General features: G+C 34.1%; 1 protein-coding gene across 2 annotated transcripts; it reads left to right on the top strand.

Annotated features, from left to right (window-relative positions):
- Window positions 1–412: 412 nt before the first annotated feature.
- LOC106870542 (cytochrome P450 2U1) lies at window positions 413–18,633 on the top strand. Of its 2 annotated transcripts, none has more exons than XM_089360325.1 (8): window positions 413–1,802; window positions 4,136–4,361; window positions 8,055–8,181; window positions 8,882–9,038; window positions 12,446–12,582; window positions 16,363–16,459; window positions 16,939–17,145; window positions 18,069–18,633. In XM_089360325.1, exons 2-8 carry the CDS (start codon window positions 4,171–4,173, stop codon window positions 18,245–18,247), a joined length of 1,095 nt encoding a protein of 364 aa, XP_089216451.1. In that variant the 5' UTR covers window positions 413–1,802; window positions 4,136–4,170; the 3' UTR covers window positions 18,248–18,633. The 2 variants fall into 2 exon arrangements, with proteins under 2 accessions (XP_089216451.1, XP_089216450.1); XM_089360324.1 differs by lacking the exon at window positions 413–1,802 and adding an exon at window positions 2,002–2,417.
- The last annotated feature ends 805 nt before the right edge of the window (window positions 18,634–19,438 follow it).

The raw sequence follows: 19,438 nt of genomic DNA, 5'->3' as shown, positions 1-19,438 counted from the left end.
TCCCAACGTTTTTGACTCGCGACCCCTTACCCAAAAGCTTGAAACTCACGCGATCCCCTGGTCATTGACTCACTTACCGTTTCATTACTATCACGAGCAATTTCAGTTACTTTACGTTCTTTTTTGAAGTTGAATAGTAAAATTGCTCGAATATCGTGCTTTGAAAGTTCCATTTCAGATGATTGTAACTACGGTGAAAAAAATATCAATGCTAATTTATTGATGCATTTGGGCAAATCTATTTCTGTATTATCAGATAATTGCAAAACAATGTTTAAAAAATATTCAAAACTCTGCAAAACTCCGGTACAAATTCTTCATGGTTCAAAACGTTGCTTGCTTTTTATGCAACCTGATATTTCTAATACTCTTCTACGATTGACACAGGGACTAATGCTTGTGTGAGAGAGCAGGTACTAATTGATTACATTGGCACTAGTGCTCCGAAGAGGACCTCGGTGGAATTTAAACTCAGAAGGTAAAACCTGGAAAATGCCGCAATGCATTTTGGCCGGCGCGCGAAAAAATTTCAATTAGATTGAATTTAGAAAGCATATTATTGCATTTTTGTGAAAAACAACCCTCTTCGTAAACATATATGGTAGGAAAGAATAATAAATGTTTTAATCTAGCAAAGGAAAATTGAGTTCAACTTATTGAAGGTCAAGGTCAAATCGTGACCGACAGGCAAACAAACACAAAATTATTTTAGTGGATTTGCTTGGGGATTTCTAACGTCGAAAATGAGACTATATAAAATGCTTATTATCTATTAAAAATGATTCCATTTTATAACTAATATTAGAATTACAGAAGAAGTGAGCTGACAGAATCGTTAACGCGCTGGGAGAAATGGTAAGCGTGTTTCGTGCATCTTAATATTATTCTGAGTTTAAATTCCGCTTTCATCCTTACGAGGTCGATAAAATAAGTACCAGTGGAACACCGGTGTCGATGTAATCGACTTAACTCTCCCCGAACTTGCTGGCCTTGTGCCAAAATATTAGAATTACTGTGTCTATTATATTAATCATAATCTGATTGGTTCAACCTTATTTATTATGAAAAAATTTTAAGCTCAGTTACCATAAGTTTAATACTTTAAAAGAGATAAATAGAAAGGCAAGATTGTATATTAGCATTCGAGTAAAATGAAATTTACTTATATTTAATGCCATTCAATTTCATTATTGTAATTGAATGTGTATCGAGCCTGATAAATAATTCGGGTGACTTTAAATACCGAGGCGTCCATAGAAGTTGATAATTGTAAAATACTGTACAAATAGATCCTATGCCATTTATTAAATAGGAATTCATAGATTCCAAGCAGTTTACACAGACGCATTGAAAAGGTTATACCAGAGTGATACGCTGTTAGGTACTGGGTTCAACAAGTCAACTCACTTACGAGGGGGTGTCTGAAAAGTTTTGAACCTAACCTAGAATCGGGGCTGCTATATAGTTGAAACAATTTTTTCTGGTAAGTACAGTCTTTTCGGAGTATTCTGGCTCATTTTCATGATTCTGATATTTTAATTTCTTTTTTTTTTTTTTCTTTTTTTTTTTTGTTGGAGATTTTTGAATAAACGAGTTTCGAATTTACAAGGCAAATGGAGAAAACTGAGTATCGTCCCAAACAAAAGAGTTCTTCTACGCCGGGATAATAGCGCTTCAGCACCACCGGAGAAAGTGTTCAGCCATCGAGGGGGACTATGTTGAAAAATAAATCATCAGAAGTCTTGTACCATGTTTTGTTTTTTTTGAGGTTCAAGACTTTTCAGACGCCCCTCGTATAACAGGTAGGTTAGTCAAAATAGCTTTGTGCAAGCGAGATAACCTTTTTATGCTAACATAGCTAAATACAAGTAACCTTCTGTTATCAGTGATAAATATGTCATAACATATGCAGAACTAATGATAAGCTCTTTAAAAGAGGTGTAGAATAACACATTGGAGGTCAACGATATTTGTTTAAGAAATCTCGGTTCTGAAAAAAACATACTCGGCTGTACATAGGAACACATTATCGCAGCAATAACAGGATATGGAAATTTCAGCATTATATTCTACAGGAAATGTTAATGTCCAAAGTTTATTATTTGGATTAGCCATTTTCCTGATTATACGATGGTTTATGGCACTACCAACATATAACTACAATTTACCTCCGGGTCCAATAGCTTTTCCAATAATTGGAAATCTACCTCAGATGATTTCTGGCACTGATCTTTATTCAAAGATGAAAGATCTTCGAAAACAATATGGAGACATCTTTAGGCTCAAAGTTGGTTCTGATACCTTCGTGTTTGTATGTAAAACTGAACTGATTTTGGAAGGACTAGTAAAGAAAGGAGATCAACTGAAAGGAAGGCCACATTGGGTTTACATTTTTGATAAAGTATTCCAAAAAGAAGGTAAGTCTTCAATTTATCTTGATAAATGTGTTCATTTGCTCCTCATCGATTCAGTGGGCTGTTAATAGACCATGCAGCCACTTCTTCAAACAAGTCAAACCGGGAGCCAGGTAGATGGACAGATAGATGGACAGACAGATAGATAGATAGATAGATAGATAGATAGAGAGAGAGAGAGAGAGAGAGAGAGAGAGAGAGAGAGAGACAGACAGACAGAGCGAAAGGGAGAGAGAGAGAGAGAGAGAGAGAGAGAGAGAGAGAGAGAGAGAGAGAGAGAGAGAGACCCTAGCCTTAGAATCAAAGTCGTAGAAATGTAGGTAAATCTCTTAAGAATTCAACCAACGTTTCAGCAGTTATATAAAAAAAAGGTACTTTCATGTTTTATAACCACGCCCTAAAGATATACAAAGATCCAGTCAACAGAAATAACATCCGTTTTATATATGGTTACATATGATGCGTGGAGGCGCAATGGCCCAGTGGTTAGGGTAGCGGACTCGCGGTCATAGGATCGCGGTTTCGATTCCCAGACTGGGCGTTGTGAGTGTTTATTGAGCGAAAACACCTAAAGCTCCGCAAGGCTCCGGTAGGGGATGGTGGCGAACCCTGCTGTACTCTTTCACCACAACTTTCTCTCACTCTTACTTCTTGTTTCTGTTGTGCCTGTAATTCAAAGGGTCAGCCTTGTCACACTCTGTGTCACGCTGAATATCCCCGAGAACTACGTTAAGGGTACACGTGTCTGCGGAGTGCTCAGCCACTTGCACGTTAATTTCACGAGCAGGCTGTTCTGTTGATCGGATCAACTGGAACCCTCGACGTCGTAAGCGACGGAGTGCCAACAACAACAACAACAACATATGATGCTTAGAAGAGTAACTGAATCGGTCTGCATATGGGAACACATTATGCAAAGCATTTGACAATAAATGCAAGGCACACAAAAATGCATATTCCACCTCCACCACGTAGGTTAGTATCATAAACATATGTATTTACGTATGGATGTGTGCATATGTACACATATACGAACACACATACATACATACATACATACACACGCACACGCACACGCACACACACACGCACACACACACACACACACATATATATATATGTAAACAGCTCAGCGCAATGTGATACCATTAAGGAAAAATTCAATCGTTGCTAAGTGTGACTAGGGGTGCTGATGCACCTACATTGCTAGAAATAAGAGTTAAAATACTCTTAATGTTGTAGGAAGAATGCAGATACATGCTGACGGGAGCCAGCCGCTCCATGCGGACTCGAGAATTTTCAAACTGCCATCTAGTTTCGTCTAGTGTCGGCACCCTTAGTTACACTTAGTACCGACTGATATATATATATATATATATATATATATATATATATATATATATATATATATTATTTAAAAGAGTTCCAACTCTGTTTTTTATGTTTGATTTATATTCTTATAAAATTAATGTAGGATATAGAATATGGAATATATAATATAAATAGTAAAATGAAATGAAGTATTGAATGTCTTATTGAATATATGAAATATTGAGTATTAAATATATATAGGGGCTAGTATACTTTCCTGCTTTATAACAGTCATCAAGGTCCCGTCTGACAGTACATCTGTCAGATGGGACCTTGATGACTGCTATAGGGGCTAGTATACTTTCCTGCTTAATATACCGAAATGTTTAATTTTACCTTCTTTGTTTCAGGCATCACTTTTAATATTGGAAAAAAATGGAAATACATGAAAAAGTTTTCTATGTCAACACTTCGGGATTTAGGAATAGGTAAAAGAATTACAGAAGAAAAGATACATTTAGAAACCGAAAAATTAGGCGAACTTTTTCAATCTCACAATGGTAAACCGTTCTCCTTGAGTAAACTGATGTCATACTACTCTTTGGGTATTATATACAATCTCATGTTTGGTGAAAGGTGAGTAGCAGTACACATCAAGCAATATATATGTATACATGGGTGAGTGTAGAGGTGGCGAGCTGGCCGAATCGTTAGCACGCCAGGCGAAATGCTTAGCGGTATTTCGTATGCTGCTACGTTCTGAGTTCAAATTCCGCCGAGGTCGACTTTGACTTTCATCCTTTTGGAGTCGATAAAATAAGTATGAGTTGAGTACAGGGTCAATGTAGTCGACTTATTCTCTCACCTGAATTTGCTGGCCTTGTGCCAAAATTTGAAACCCATAAGTATGTGTGTCTATAATTGTTTCTGTGCATGTACATTCACAACACACACAAACACACACACATTTATGCATGTGTGTGTGTGTGGGGGGGTGTTAATTCTTAATCCTTGAAGTTATCTCTCCTTCACACATAGATCTTTTCTCCATTATCATTTGGTATTGTAACACGTTCTCTAGAGACGGATCTCATTTTGATATATCAAGAAGGTTATATGTCTATATTGTCTCTTTTCATATACATGCAACCAGTCAGTGTGAGTTATTTCTGTCTGCAAAAATAGCGCTTATCTCCTTTTGTGATATATCTGTGTGTCCTGGCTGATGGACACATGTCACAATAATTAGCATACAAGTTACCCCTTTTGATACAGATACATGTGTCCACGACTTTCCGCTTATCTCAAGACAATAAACCTGGAGATAAGAATATTTGGAGCTGATTTTAATCTAAACGTTGAGATAATTTTAATAAGTCACGGATTTATGGCAAGCGATATGACTATTTATCTATGTTCTTCATATTCACGCCACTGGTTGCTCTCACATTTCTCTTAGCTCACTTTTGCTACATACATTGTTGTTGTTGTTGTTGGCACTCCATCGCTTACGACGTCGAGGGTTCCAGTCGATCCGATCAACGGTACAGCCTGCTCATGAAATTAACGTGCAAGTTGCTGAGCACTCCGCAGACGCGTGTACCCATAACGTAGTTCTCGGGAGATTCAGCGTGACACAGATTGTGACAAGGCTGACCCTTTGAAATACAGGTACAATAGAAACAAGTAGTAAGAGTGAGAGAAAGTTGTGGTGAAAGAGTACAGCAGGGTTCGCCACCATCCCCTGGCGGGCTACATACATACACACACACAATCACACACACACACAAACTTTAATATCATATTACTTAACAAAATATTGATTATAAGTAAATGATTCCAATCAATTTACTACATGACAAAATAATAATAGTATATATACATATGAATAATAATAGTATACACACACTTATATAAATATAGGTGCAGGAGTGGCTGTGTGGTAAGTAGCTTGCTTACCAACCACATGGTTCCGGTTTCAGTCCCACTGCGTGGCACCTTGGGCAAGTGTCTTCTATTATAGCCTTGGGCCGACCAAAGCCTTGTAAGATTCTAAAGATTCTATAATAATGTAACATTTAATTAAGGTAGATTATACTTTAATACCCAATAATCCTCCAAACAATCAATTCAATTTAATTATATTTTCTAAACATATTTTGAAGAGTGTTTACAAGATAAAAACACTTTCTTGTCTGTTAAGAAGTTAATTTTTTGATGTTAAAATTTGATATATTTCCTCCACACAAAAGTCACACCTATTATCAGCAATTTTATAAGATCTAACATGACGAAGTATTTACTATTTAAGGTTATATAATTTATTATTATACTTTAACTTCCATATAAATTTACTTAAACTGGCGCCACATGGCTTATTTTTGTTTCTAAAACTATATTCATGGTTTGCAATACGTCGTTTAATAAAATTTTTGGTTTACCCAATGTAAAAATAACTATTTCCTTCAGATTCTACCAGACATTTGTGTATAAGGTTATTTGGGATACAAAAATTATTGAAATAATATTTATCCTTAAACCTACAATCACAAATTCTAGCAATACGATACCGATTAGGTCCATTATTAGTGTAAGTAATTAAAGTATTATTATTTCTATTACAATAAAAAACATCTAATTTATAGTTATTAATGAAAAAGATGATTCTAAATAAGTTTTTAGATACTGAAAAATCAATTCTAACCGTTTTATTATTAATTATTTTATTATACTTATTTTTTCTTTATTAAAATACTTAGATATTAGATCTGTAAAAAGATTTAACCAAATTAGTTTTTATTTGTCTTGCAAAAGCAATAATAAACCAAATATTATTGCCTTTATCAAAGTTATCATTATTCGATTTATCAAAGTTAACATATGGAATATATTTTCTACTCTTAAATTTAAACTTATTTTTTTCTTATTTCTATTATTATTATTATTATTATTATTATTATTATTATTATTATTATTATTATTATTACACCTACTTAAGATATCCATAATATTGCCATTAATTTTAGAATATAGACTTACACTACATTTTCCTTCACTTTTAATTTGTATATTATTAGATTGTATATTATTGATTATTAGATTCAATAGTGGTCAATTTATTAATAATAGTATCATCCATATTTTTATGAGATTTATTAAGTTTAAGTTTACTACTCAAACCACAAACATTATATTTACCAAATTCATTATGTATCGATTTAGTATTATTATAACCCTTTGAACGTAGAAAACGTGTATAGCCACTCAAAATGTTATTACCGTTAACTACGGAAAGCGGTTTTACCTCACAATTATGAAAGCATTTCCCTTTACGCTGCACGAAGCGGGGAAAGAAAATATTTTAATTTTCTTAATTGTTTTAAAGTATTTCATTATATATTTCTATAGATCACGAATAAAATACTATTAGTAGTGGATATTAAAACTGTACCAACCGGAGATACTGAAAAAGTATTACAGAAGCAGAAAATATCAATTCTATTTTTTGGTGGATAATTATATACATATATATATATATATATATGTATACATATATATATATATATATATATATATATATATATATATATATATATATATATATATATATATATATATATATATATATATATATATATATATATATATAAAGAGAGAGAGGAGAGAGGAGAGAGGTGGAGAGAGAGAGGAGAGAGGTAGGAGAGAGAGAGAGAGATTCGTCAGTTCCGGTGTGGAGGCTGGCATTGCCATAGAGTAACAACTAAAACAAAAGTTATGGTTTGAATGTTTTCATTCTAAAAGTACGTTTCGTTAATATCTAAGTGATGGCTATTCTTCAGTTATCCAAGTACCACTTCATCAGAAGACAAAGAAGATGTGATATATGAGATGATTCTTACACAACTCACTGTGTAATAACCATCACTAAGATATTACAGAAACCTACGTAAAGAATGGAATGATTAAATTAATCGTTTTTATTTTCTTGTTATTTAATCACTGTATACACACGCACGTATATATATATATATATGTGTGTGTGTGTGTGTGTGTGTGTGTGTGTGTGTGTGTGTGTGTGTGTGTGTGTGTGTGTAAATATACATATACCCTTATATTTATGAATATTATATATATATATATATATATATACACACAGATGCGCACGCACACACACACACACACACACACACACACACACACACTCAAGCATATATATATATATATATATATATATATATATATATATATATATATATATATATATATATATATATATATATATATATATATATATGCATATATATATAATCGTTTTATGTTTTCTTGAAGGATCAAATTTGGTGAACCTGAGACTGAGGAAATCATGGAAAATTTCAAATTTTTCTTCAAATATATCAGTGCAGTTGTACCAGAAAATTTCTTTCCGTTTCTTAGATTTCTTCCATTGAATTCTCCCGTAAGTATAAAAACATGACACTGTGATCTGAACAATCAACTTTGCAGCCCATGGATATGAAATTTTCCATATCCAGAATTCTAGCAGATTCAGAAGACAAGCCAACTAAATACGGTGCCAGAATATGGTGCTTATTTAACCCTTTGAACGTAGAAAACGGGTATATCAGCTCAAAATTTTATTACCGTTAACTACGGGTAACGGTAGTGGACCAGCCCACTTCTCCCCCGGAGGCGTCCGCCCCAACAAGCAGTTTGGGTTTCTGGAGTCCACATCTATTCAACATTCTTCCAAACAACTGTAGAGATTTGCGAAGTGAAGATGCAGAGATCTTCATAGAGCGCGCTGACAATATTTTATCTAAAATACATTGCAGCGGGAAACGCAAAAAGAGCGGCTCTGTCCAACTCGCTACTTCACCAAAAGCAGTAAAGTCAAGAAACCCAAACACACTGAAAGGCGGCGCTCCACTATGGCCCCAACTTCTGGCTGAAACCAGTAAAATAAAGTAAAAGGATATGTAGACGTGTCGTTAGAAAATAACGAATTTTGTTAGCAAACATATACATTTGTTTGGTTGATGAATAATTGTTTTTATTTTATTGATTGAAAAAATATAAAGTCAGAAGAAAAAGTGTTATAAAGTAAAACATTTAATTCGACATATATGTTAGTATTGTTGTTGACTGTCTTAATATAGATAAAAGAAGTTATAAAAAAGCATGCGAAGATCCGAAATTTTATAAAAAGGAAAATTGCGGAACATAAAGAAACGTTTAATGCCGAAGGCGTAAGAGATTTCATTGATATGTACTTACTGAAAAATAGGAAGGTGCCAGACAGTGAATTTTTATCTGGTGAGTTTTATGAGATATTAATTATATTCTTATAATTTCTTTAATGATATTAACAAAAAAAATTACAAAATAAAGCAGCTTAACCAAAAATGAAAATGAAATATAAATAATATAATGAATATGCGAAAAACAATATTACGAAAAAAATATTACATTTATATCTAGCAGTAATAAACACTACCTATAAACATATTTGCTCTTACCATCTCTCTTTTCCTCTCTCTCTCTCTCTCTCTCTCTCTCTCTCTCTCTCTCTCTCTCTCTCTCTCTCTCTCTCTCTCTCTCTCTCTTTCTATCTATCTATCTGTCTATCTCCATACATACGTACATGAACCCCTACACTTACATATGTGAGTGTGCGCGCGTATATAAGTGTGTTGTGTGTGTGTGTGTGTGTATGCATGTATGTATTATGTAATTTAAATTTACAGAAAAGAAAAGAAGAAGACAAGTGTAGGAACAACAAGCACGTGTATAACTTTGGGAAGAATGGAAAAGTCTTTTACGAATTATGGGAAGATGTTATTTAGTTGAGGAGATTACTAAGGGTTGTATTATTGCTAGTAGGTGGGTTAATTTGGGGTGCAGTGTGAGAGTTTGGTTGTTCCGAGGACTGGTGTTGAAGCTCACGTCTGCTAGAAGAGCTGATTATGGGTCCCAAATGGAGGAGCAAGATATTTTCACGAATGATTTATTGAAGATAAGGTAGTATTTATGCTGTGGAAGAAAATTAGATTTTAGGACATTAAAGAAAAGTTTAGGTAGAGATGTAACTTGGAGAAAGAATGGTGGTGCGAACCATAAGATTTCCCGTTTCCTGGCCTTAGAATGTTTAGAGTCTGTGGTTGTAGTAGGTGGATCAGCTGTTATAAGCTCGGGGTGACCAGTGGGGCTGCCGAGTGCGATGTGTAGGGGTTTATTGAGAGTTGTTGCATCGGTGTTGAGTGGAAGAACTGTATGTAGATTCGGTGTTAATACTGGGAAAGGGATGTGCTATTTTAGTTTTAAGCTTAGTATTGGGGATATGATATATCTTTTCGCGGAAGTCACTTATTTGGAGGACTGATTATAATACGTTGCATGACTGTTAGAAATTTCTTTATTTGCAGACAAGCTGAAGATTCTGATAGATATGACTGTGATTACAGTATTATAAGTATGCTAAGGGTGATTAGATGGGAAATTGATATATTGTAAAGACTGGTTGGATTTATGGGTGACAGAGATTTGTATTCAAGTCCAGAGTAACGTCTAAGATATTGGCCACCTTAGTCTCAATTTCGAAAGTAATTGTCAGGTTATAGTTTTTTTAAAAATTGCATAGGGCTTTCTTCGTGCGTTCCACGGACTGTCGAGATGACCCAGTTGCTGGAAGAAGTGCATTATGCCTGTATAGTCCACCAGAGAAGTTAGGGAAATATTGTTTAATTTGGGAGAGAAGGAATAAGCCAACTACGTCAGTAACCGGGGCTGAGTCTGATGCGCCCATGGTTATATCGAAGAATTCGTAGATGAGTTGCGGATTCAATTATTGTCCTTAAAGTGAATTAGAGTCTTCTTTGCTGCCAGAATGATATTGATGTCAGATCAAGAGATGGGTACAAATTTTCGGGCGAAGATTAAGGATTTATTTAAGAGAATTGGCATTTGTGTGTTCTTCAATAGTTTACAAACATCTTCCACGCTGCAATTGTTTTCGTTTCAGCACACAATTTCAAATCAAGTCATTTGCTATGCAAGTACATCTCCGTAATTTTTTAAAATTACTTTGGATAAATGCCAGCAATGACCTTCTCAGGCTCTCCAATATTTTAATTTCTAAACAGAAACAATCAGGGGCAGAGAGTGGAATTGCAAAAAATTAATAATTTCCCCAATTTTTTTTTTATAGCATATAAATGTATTAATGGGGAAAACATATTGAAAAACATTAATACATGCGAGAGTGATAGTCCGAAGTGAGATGATGAGGGAGGGGTGTAAAAAAGAGTCTTCAAATTTTTTTCATACAAGATGCCCCCCCAACCCCATATTTTGGAAGGCTGTGGTTTTAAAAAATGGGGAAAATCCCCCAAAATGTTTTCCCTACAAATTTCTTTATAATCGTAATCTATGTCGTTTGAAAGGGATTTGTATAAATTTTTATTAAAAGATACCCATTTTCCTGAATTTTATGAGGGATAATTAAAGTCAGATCGTGTGAATTTTCTGAAACTCCTCCCTCCACCCCCTCACAAAGATCCTTTCCCATAAATCCCTAAATACTCTGACGCCACAACATCTATGCGGTATTTGTAGAAAATTTTGTTAAAAAGTATCCATTTTTATGGATGTTATGCGGCAACAAAGTCGGGTAGGGCATATACATCTGTTGTAATGCCTTTTATTTATACGATTTTTCATTTCATGTTTATTTCATTCATTGTTTGCAATGTTCTCTCTCTCTTTCTCATACACTCTGCAAAACTCACAGATGGGCTGCTGAATTGAAATCTCTATGTTGCTTTGAGGGGAGGGTAAAACTTGACAAACTGCTTCTCCCTCTATTGTTGGACTACCATGATGTTTGTTTAAAAAAAGAGAGATCATGACTGATAAAATAATGAAAGCAATACAAAGAAATAATTAGTCGTAAAATATCAAAATTATTAGAAATGGGAATCAAATGTGAAAATATGATCAAGAGGTATCAGAAAACCGCCCGGAAGACGGTCTTTCTGCTAGTATTACTAATATTGTTTTATGTTATTTTGACGGCCTTTGTGTGTTGCTGAATCGCCATCTCATATCTTCCACGCTGCAATCGCTTTAGTTTCAGCACACGAGCTCACATCAAAACACTTGCTAAGCAAGTACATCTTCGTAATCAATATTAAACAAGTTGTAGCTGATGACACTTTAATATATTTTTCTGTCTTCATATATACTCGTAAGGTCATGTTTAACACATTCGAGTGAAATTGGACGTGGTAAGGACTATCGCTCTAGGAACAGTCGCAGTAAAAAGTAAATTTCCATTTTGACTTATGTAAATGCACCTTTTTATTTTGGGATAGGAGTTATGAACGCGTTTCTGCGTAAGCTCATTTCGTCTGCTACGGAAACTAACTCATTCATTCAAGACACAGAAACACATGCATCCTATGATACAACCCAAAACAAAATATTTAGTTGCACAAATATAGGTGGAGAATTTTCTCCTGCGGCTATTCTAGCAGCGATTGGTCTTATCACGTCGGATTATACCCGAACAAATATATTTCGCCCAATGCTGCTTTGTACAAAATTATTTATTTTATATTTCTCTTTTATTCTTTGAAGTGTTATTATTCTAGTTGTTAATTTATATACTGTTTCCTATAACTATACACAAGTTTTAAAATCTAATTATTATTACTGCGTTCAAGACGCGAGTATGTTTGGAACAATTTTAGATGTCTTTACGGGTGGAACAGATACAATTGGTACCTATCTTACCTGGGCCTTTCTCTTCATGGCCAAATATCCTGATATACAAAGCAAATGTCGAGAAGAAATTGAACAGGTAAATTTTTTATATGTTCCATATTACAAATAGCAATGTAAAACAATGAATGTTATTTTCACTGCCCTTCTCGATATTTCATATGTGTGTGTGCATGTTTGTATTTCTATGTATGTATGTATCACTCTCTCTCTCTCTCTCTCTCTCTCTCTCTCTCTCTCTCTCTCTCTTTCCCTCTCTCTCTTTCCCTCTACTCATTTGTCTTTCTGTCTGATTATCTATCTATCCATCAGCCTATCTACCTACCTATACTTCTTTCTATCCAACTCCATTGTCATGGAACCTCAGCAAAAAAAAAAAAAGACCATGTTCTCTTCTAAACAAAACCCCCCAAAACATTTGTTTTATATAAATGAACAAGCTGTTTGTACATTCACAAAATTTTATTTGAAAAGTTCTAGAAAGGAACGAAAGCGCCAATAATAATAAAGAAATAAAAGGCTTTTTCCAAAATTCTGACGACTTTTTTCTCAATATATATATATATATATATATATATATATATATATATATATATATATATATCAGAAATTTAAAAAAGGAAAATACACACACTTTACATAGTTTTAATATAATTTTTAATATATCGACCGGTTTCGCTTTCGCTATTCATGATATTATGGTTTACTTAGTTGAATATGTATTTTCTTAAGAAGAAATTTTTGTCCATGTTGTGTGTGATGATATTTACAAGTGAATGGCTTCACAAGTAAAAGAATAAGGGGAGGTAATTGCTTATCGTTATTATTGTTGTTGTGGGCAAGGGAGATAACTGTTCAGCTTTCGGTAAGGAGATGGGAATATATATGTGTACACGCAAAATAGAGAAAAAAAAATGGTTTCAAAAATCTTGTTCAGTGAGGGGATTTATGTACAGTGATGGAATCGTGAATTGAAATATGTAAAAAGATAAAAGTTGGTTATGCATGCATATTAAGACGTGTTCTGTATTTTTCAATGAAAAAGTTTCTTCATTTAAACGTATATATATATATATATATATATATATATATATATATATATATATATATATATATATATATATATATATATATATATATATATATATGCATGTATATATGTATATATGCATATATACACACACACATACACACAGCCGCGCAAATATAGAATATAAGCAATATTTGCGTATTTGTTACTACAATGTACTCATAACCACATGCATCCTAAGATAAAATCACTCGCCACTGATTTAGGACATCCAGTGGTTGAAAAATGACTGGTTTTCCAATTAGCCACTAGCTGAATAAAAATTCGTTATATGCAACATAAGCAATATCGAATCAAATTAACATTCTCTGTTTCATACTTAATGGAAGCAAATCACGAAAAGGTACTACTATTACCTGAGGTATTTGTCCGGAAATATCTCTAACTGATGTGCTGTGGTTGGAAATACAAATACATGAGTAGCAGAGAAAATACATTCAGAAGCAGTGGCGAGAATGTGAGATGCGCTTTTCTCCCTCAGTGAACATTGTAAGAAACATCTACTTACTTTCAACTGCATGCTGAGACAAAATTTCTCGGTACACACACACACACACACACACACACACACACACACACACACACACACATATATATATATATACATATATATATATATATATATATGTGTGTGTGTGTATGTACATATATATATATATATATATATATATATATATATATATATATATATATATATATAATAGACAACAAAAGAATGAAAGAGACCTCGATATTATGTAAATAGAGGAATTTATCTGTAATTTAATATCTGACAATTATTCGATTGCCATAATAAAACTCCGAGTTTCGGATGTCGGGGCGGAAACCTGCACCGGCATCTCCTCAGTTATCGAGCCAACTGAAGAGATGCCGGTGCAGTTTTCCGCCTCGACATCCGAAACTCGGAATTTATTATGGCAACCGAACAATTGTCACATATATTACATGTATATATGTGTGTATATGTATGTATGTATGTATGCATGCATGCATGTATGTATGCATGCATGTATGTTTTTGTTCCCAAATTTGACCCTCCAGAAATACAAAATTTTATTTTGGAACTTATGGCAGCAACTGACTTCGAAGACTCATATTGTCGTTGAATGCTCGGAATCAGGAGTTGCTAGAGAGCCGACAACTGATGAAGGGTTTTTCTCTCTGTTACTTGTCCTGTTTTCCATTTTTTTCTATCATTGCATATTTAACTCTTATTTAATTTTTGTACTTCGTGTTGTTTATTCATTTGGTGACGTCCTGTACCCCTATATCATGTATATATATATATATATATATATATATATATATATATATATATATATATATATATATATATAATTTATATTGTAAGTATATATATAAATATATAGGTATATATATATTTACATACATATATGAACATATATATATATATATATATATATATATATATATATATATATATATTCCCCTTCCCCCCCATACCCCTCTTCCCTCTCTCTCACTCTCTTTCTCTTCCTCTCTTTCTCTCCCCCCATACCCACCTTCCCCTCTTTCTCCCCCCCATACCCACCTTACCCCTCTCTCAATCCCCCTTCCCTCTCTTATACTCACCCTCTCTCCTCTCTTCCTCTCCCCTCCCATACCCATCTTCCCCCTCTCTTACATCCACCTTCCCCTTCTCCCTCCTCGTCAACACCCCCTCATAAGCTCATCCCACCACACCCCAACACACTCCTACTCTACCTTCCCACTCCACCCCATCCAATTCCTTACACCCACCACCCACCCCTACCCACATACCCCACCCTACCCACATACCCCTACCTCTACCCCACACTCCACCCATGTCTTCCCCACCTCCCAACACCCTCACATCACACCACACCAATACCCTTGCATCACACCACGCACACCACACCAATACCCTCGCATCACACCAAGCACACACTACAACTGACCAACTACTTTCTTCCTTTCTCCCTTCCCCCATTTTCACACTACATACGTCAAGATCACCAGCAGTCTACCTCCCACACACAGCCCCTCGTTCCCGATCACCGTTTGTTATCTCCCCCTTTCTTAGCTCTCCTGAAATAAGAATTTCTAACTTCCGGTCAGTCATTGTTATGATCGGCCATTATTATGATTGACCGTTGACTGAACACTATTCAATTTTTTTTCTCCGTGTTTTTCTCCTTGTCTCCGTATTCTTTCTGTTGAAGAGCGTAGCTCGAAACGTCAAAGACTTTCCGTATTCCCGAGCGTCATACTAATATATACTTTTGTTATTTACACCACCTGTCCTCGTTTGTTGTTATTTTTTGTATATTCTCCCATATATATATATATATATATATATATATATATATATATATATATATATATATATATATATATATATATATATATATAAACATATATATATATATATACATATATATACATGTATATACATGTATATACATATGTATATATATATACATATGTATATATATATATACATATGTATATATATATACATATGTATATATACATATATACACACATGTATATATATATATATGCATATAAATATACATGTATATATATAAATGTATCTATCTATATATATATATATACATATATATATATATATATACACAATATATATATCAAAATAGAGAGAGAGAGAGAGAGAGAGAGAGAGAGAGAGAGAGAGAGAGAGAGAGAGAGAGAGAGAGAGAGAGAGAGATGTTTGTATATATAAATGTATGAATTATGTCTTTTGTAATGGCTTATCTTTTTCAGATCACCAATCTGAACCGACCTGTTACAATGGAAGACAAACCACATATGACATACGTTGCAGCAACTCTTCTTGAGATTCACAGAATTGCGACAGTTGGTAAGTAGGCTGTCATGCAACTTTTATAATGCAACAATATCTTCTGTAATTCACGTCTAACTTAATTCAGTATGCTAATGATATTCGTGTCAAAGCTTTTACATTCGTATTGTTCCATTACTTTAAAACATTTAAGAGAAATCCGTTTGATATCAGTAAACTCGTTTGCAATATAATCTCAAACGTAGTTGGTTCTACCATCCTAATAGGCCAACTCATTCTGACATGAACGATTCTCTTTCAGCTCTAATCTTTATTGTTGCATTACAACATTTTGTCAATCCAGTGTTACATAAGCTCAGATCTCTAATGTTGCAACACTGGCTTCTTTCAACACAAATCTATATTAACTAATGCTTATGAGGTGTCACAAAATAATTATATCATCAAAGATACTGTGATGCTCTTAGTAACGTATTTCACTTCAGATTATTGTTAATTTCAGCATTGTTAATATTTACAATAATTCTCTTTACCAGCTCCAATAAGTGCTCCACACACTGCAGAGGTAGACACAACTCTAGGCGGTTATGATATTCCTAAAAACACTGTTGTTTCATTCATGTTAACGAATGCTCATTTTGATCCGGATTATTGGGATAAACCAGAGGAATTCCGACCAGAAAGATGGATTGGAGAAAATAACGAGTTAAAGAAAAATGAGGCTTTTATGCCTTTCTCTTTGGGTAAGTAGTTTAAATAGATTCTAATGATACAGCAAATTTATAATCAAAAGCATGCCAATCGTGGCCAACACAGCATTTGTGTCTATCTAGAGCTATACTAGCTAATGACTTTTTAATCTATGTTTTCTTAGAGAGATTTAGCTTATTATATTGTAGAATCGCCATTGTTGGTTTGACATTAGTAGACACTGTACAAAACAGTTATCTACTTCAAATCTTCTTGAAGTAGGTATTGATATTTATCATTACAACAAAATAGCATTGATATTCTACTAAATCATCTCTAAACAAATATTTGGTCTTTCGTTTTTCCAAAGTATGTCATGTTTTTCTATCAGCAAACCTCGATTATTTCCCTTTTCTTATACATCTAGTAAAATATTTTGAATAAAATTCCTTGATTCCTCGATTTCAAATTTAAATTTGCGACTATCTTCCATGCAGTGAGGAGACAGTTACCTGCCTTATATTAACAGCCATCCAGAAGGCGCCACGCGTATTTAAATAACCTTGGTTGCTGTTTCATGAAAATCTATTTCTCACGTCTGACTTTGGTCAGGGCGTGTTTGTCTATGAATGGAAGTTTGTTCGACTTCACAAAGGAAAGATCTTTACACCTAAACTGAAGTCAATGACGGCTTGTCAACTTTGTAAATATTGACTACTGCTCTAAACCATTTTCAGGCTCATAGTCCTTATGTACGATGAATAAGCATTAATAGTGAAATGCAAAAGCTGTGATATTTAAATTTATTCAATGAACCTATGTTTATATCTTAATTATAAATGTATTATGTGAGTGTGTGTGTTTGTGAGTGTGTGCGTGTGTGTGTGTGTGTGTGTGTAAATATATTCAAATTTTATCCCATGTTAACACACGTGTATGTATATCGTTTTATTTGTAACATCTGCTTTATTTGTAGGTCCAAGAATGTGTGCAGGAGTGTCACTGGCTAATATGGAAGCTTTCATAACTTTTACAAACATCTTACAGAAATTTCAGTTGGAAAAACCTACCAAAACACCAATGACAATAGAAGGCAAGCAATTTGGCATCACTTATGTTCCAGTGAATGATAATATCCGTGCAACAGCATTGTGATATACGTCAGTGATATATATGTGTTTTAGCGTACCTATTCAAGGTATACTAGATATAACTGAAAATGTATCTCTTTGAAAGCTGAGGTGCTATATCTTCGCAGAATACGATCGTGAATTATTGTATTTGTCTATGTTTCCTTTCTTTAGATTTTATTACATTGACACACATGGTTATATACCTAGACTGATATATCATGAGAACTATCTGTAGGCATGCATCATGATATATAGAGATTAGAAATAGACAAAACTTCGAGTAATGTTTACCTTTTCCTTTAAAACTTTGATATTGTAATTTCCTCGAGTTAGAGCCTTCACTATTTTGCTAATTGCGCTATACTCCTTTGTATAATTCAACGAAAATAAAGCTATAGATAACTATAACTAAGTCTGTTGAAATTATAATGATAGTAATATTTAATACAGCAAACATATCATACAAGTTCTTCCCCCTGTGCCCATTGTTTGTCTCCTTTTCTTTCAGTTTAATCGAAGAAACAAGAAGACACAGGGGTTACGTTCTCCCGCGTCTTTCTCACATTAAATTGGTAGTGTATGATTTGTTTCTGGTTTGCTTCAAGTTTGACCCTGTTGGAGCAGACCTATGGTTAAAAGCTTTTTAAGTCTTAATTATCCCATCTGCTTTGGATACGGTTTTCTTTTGCCTTGCTTTTTGGACAGAGTGATTCGGAGGACATTATCCAAAGTGCCTTACCGTTTCTGAAACAGTAGTATCTGAGTGACTCGCGGAAGTTGTAGCTGTCATTTCTTGAAGGTCGACCAACCACACAGAAGTTCTTTCGTTGACTAGGTATGCCTTAGTCTACTGATTTTCCAAATACACCGACCACATCTATTAACAACACTATAATGCCATAATGGAACATCCATCTCGTAATTTCCAATAAAACATTTATAATTTATAGTAAATAACGTTCTATCTAATAATCACAGTTAGTGATTATTCGCTGTTATCTTCAGACAGGTCGTACTATCACGTCAAATTTCGCTCGTTACTACGTTACATGTGATATTGAAAAAGTAGGATAATAAACCGACAGCTGATAGTCGTCAGTGTTGTTAAACTTAGATATGGGACGTACTATCAGACATTACGCGAGAATGTGGCTTATACCATTTGACTGGTTTAGAGGCTAAAAACTCCCTACACTCGTTTCCAACCTCATCC

Source organism: Octopus bimaculoides, chromosome 11 (genome assembly GCF_046866305.1).
Source record: "Octopus bimaculoides isolate indiv1 chromosome 11, ASM4686630v1, whole genome shotgun sequence".
NCBI lineage: Eukaryota > Metazoa > Mollusca > Cephalopoda > Octopoda > Octopodidae > Octopus > Octopus bimaculoides.
The sequence above is the reverse complement of the archived record's forward strand: the minus strand, read 5'-3'. Positions and strand labels throughout refer to the sequence as shown.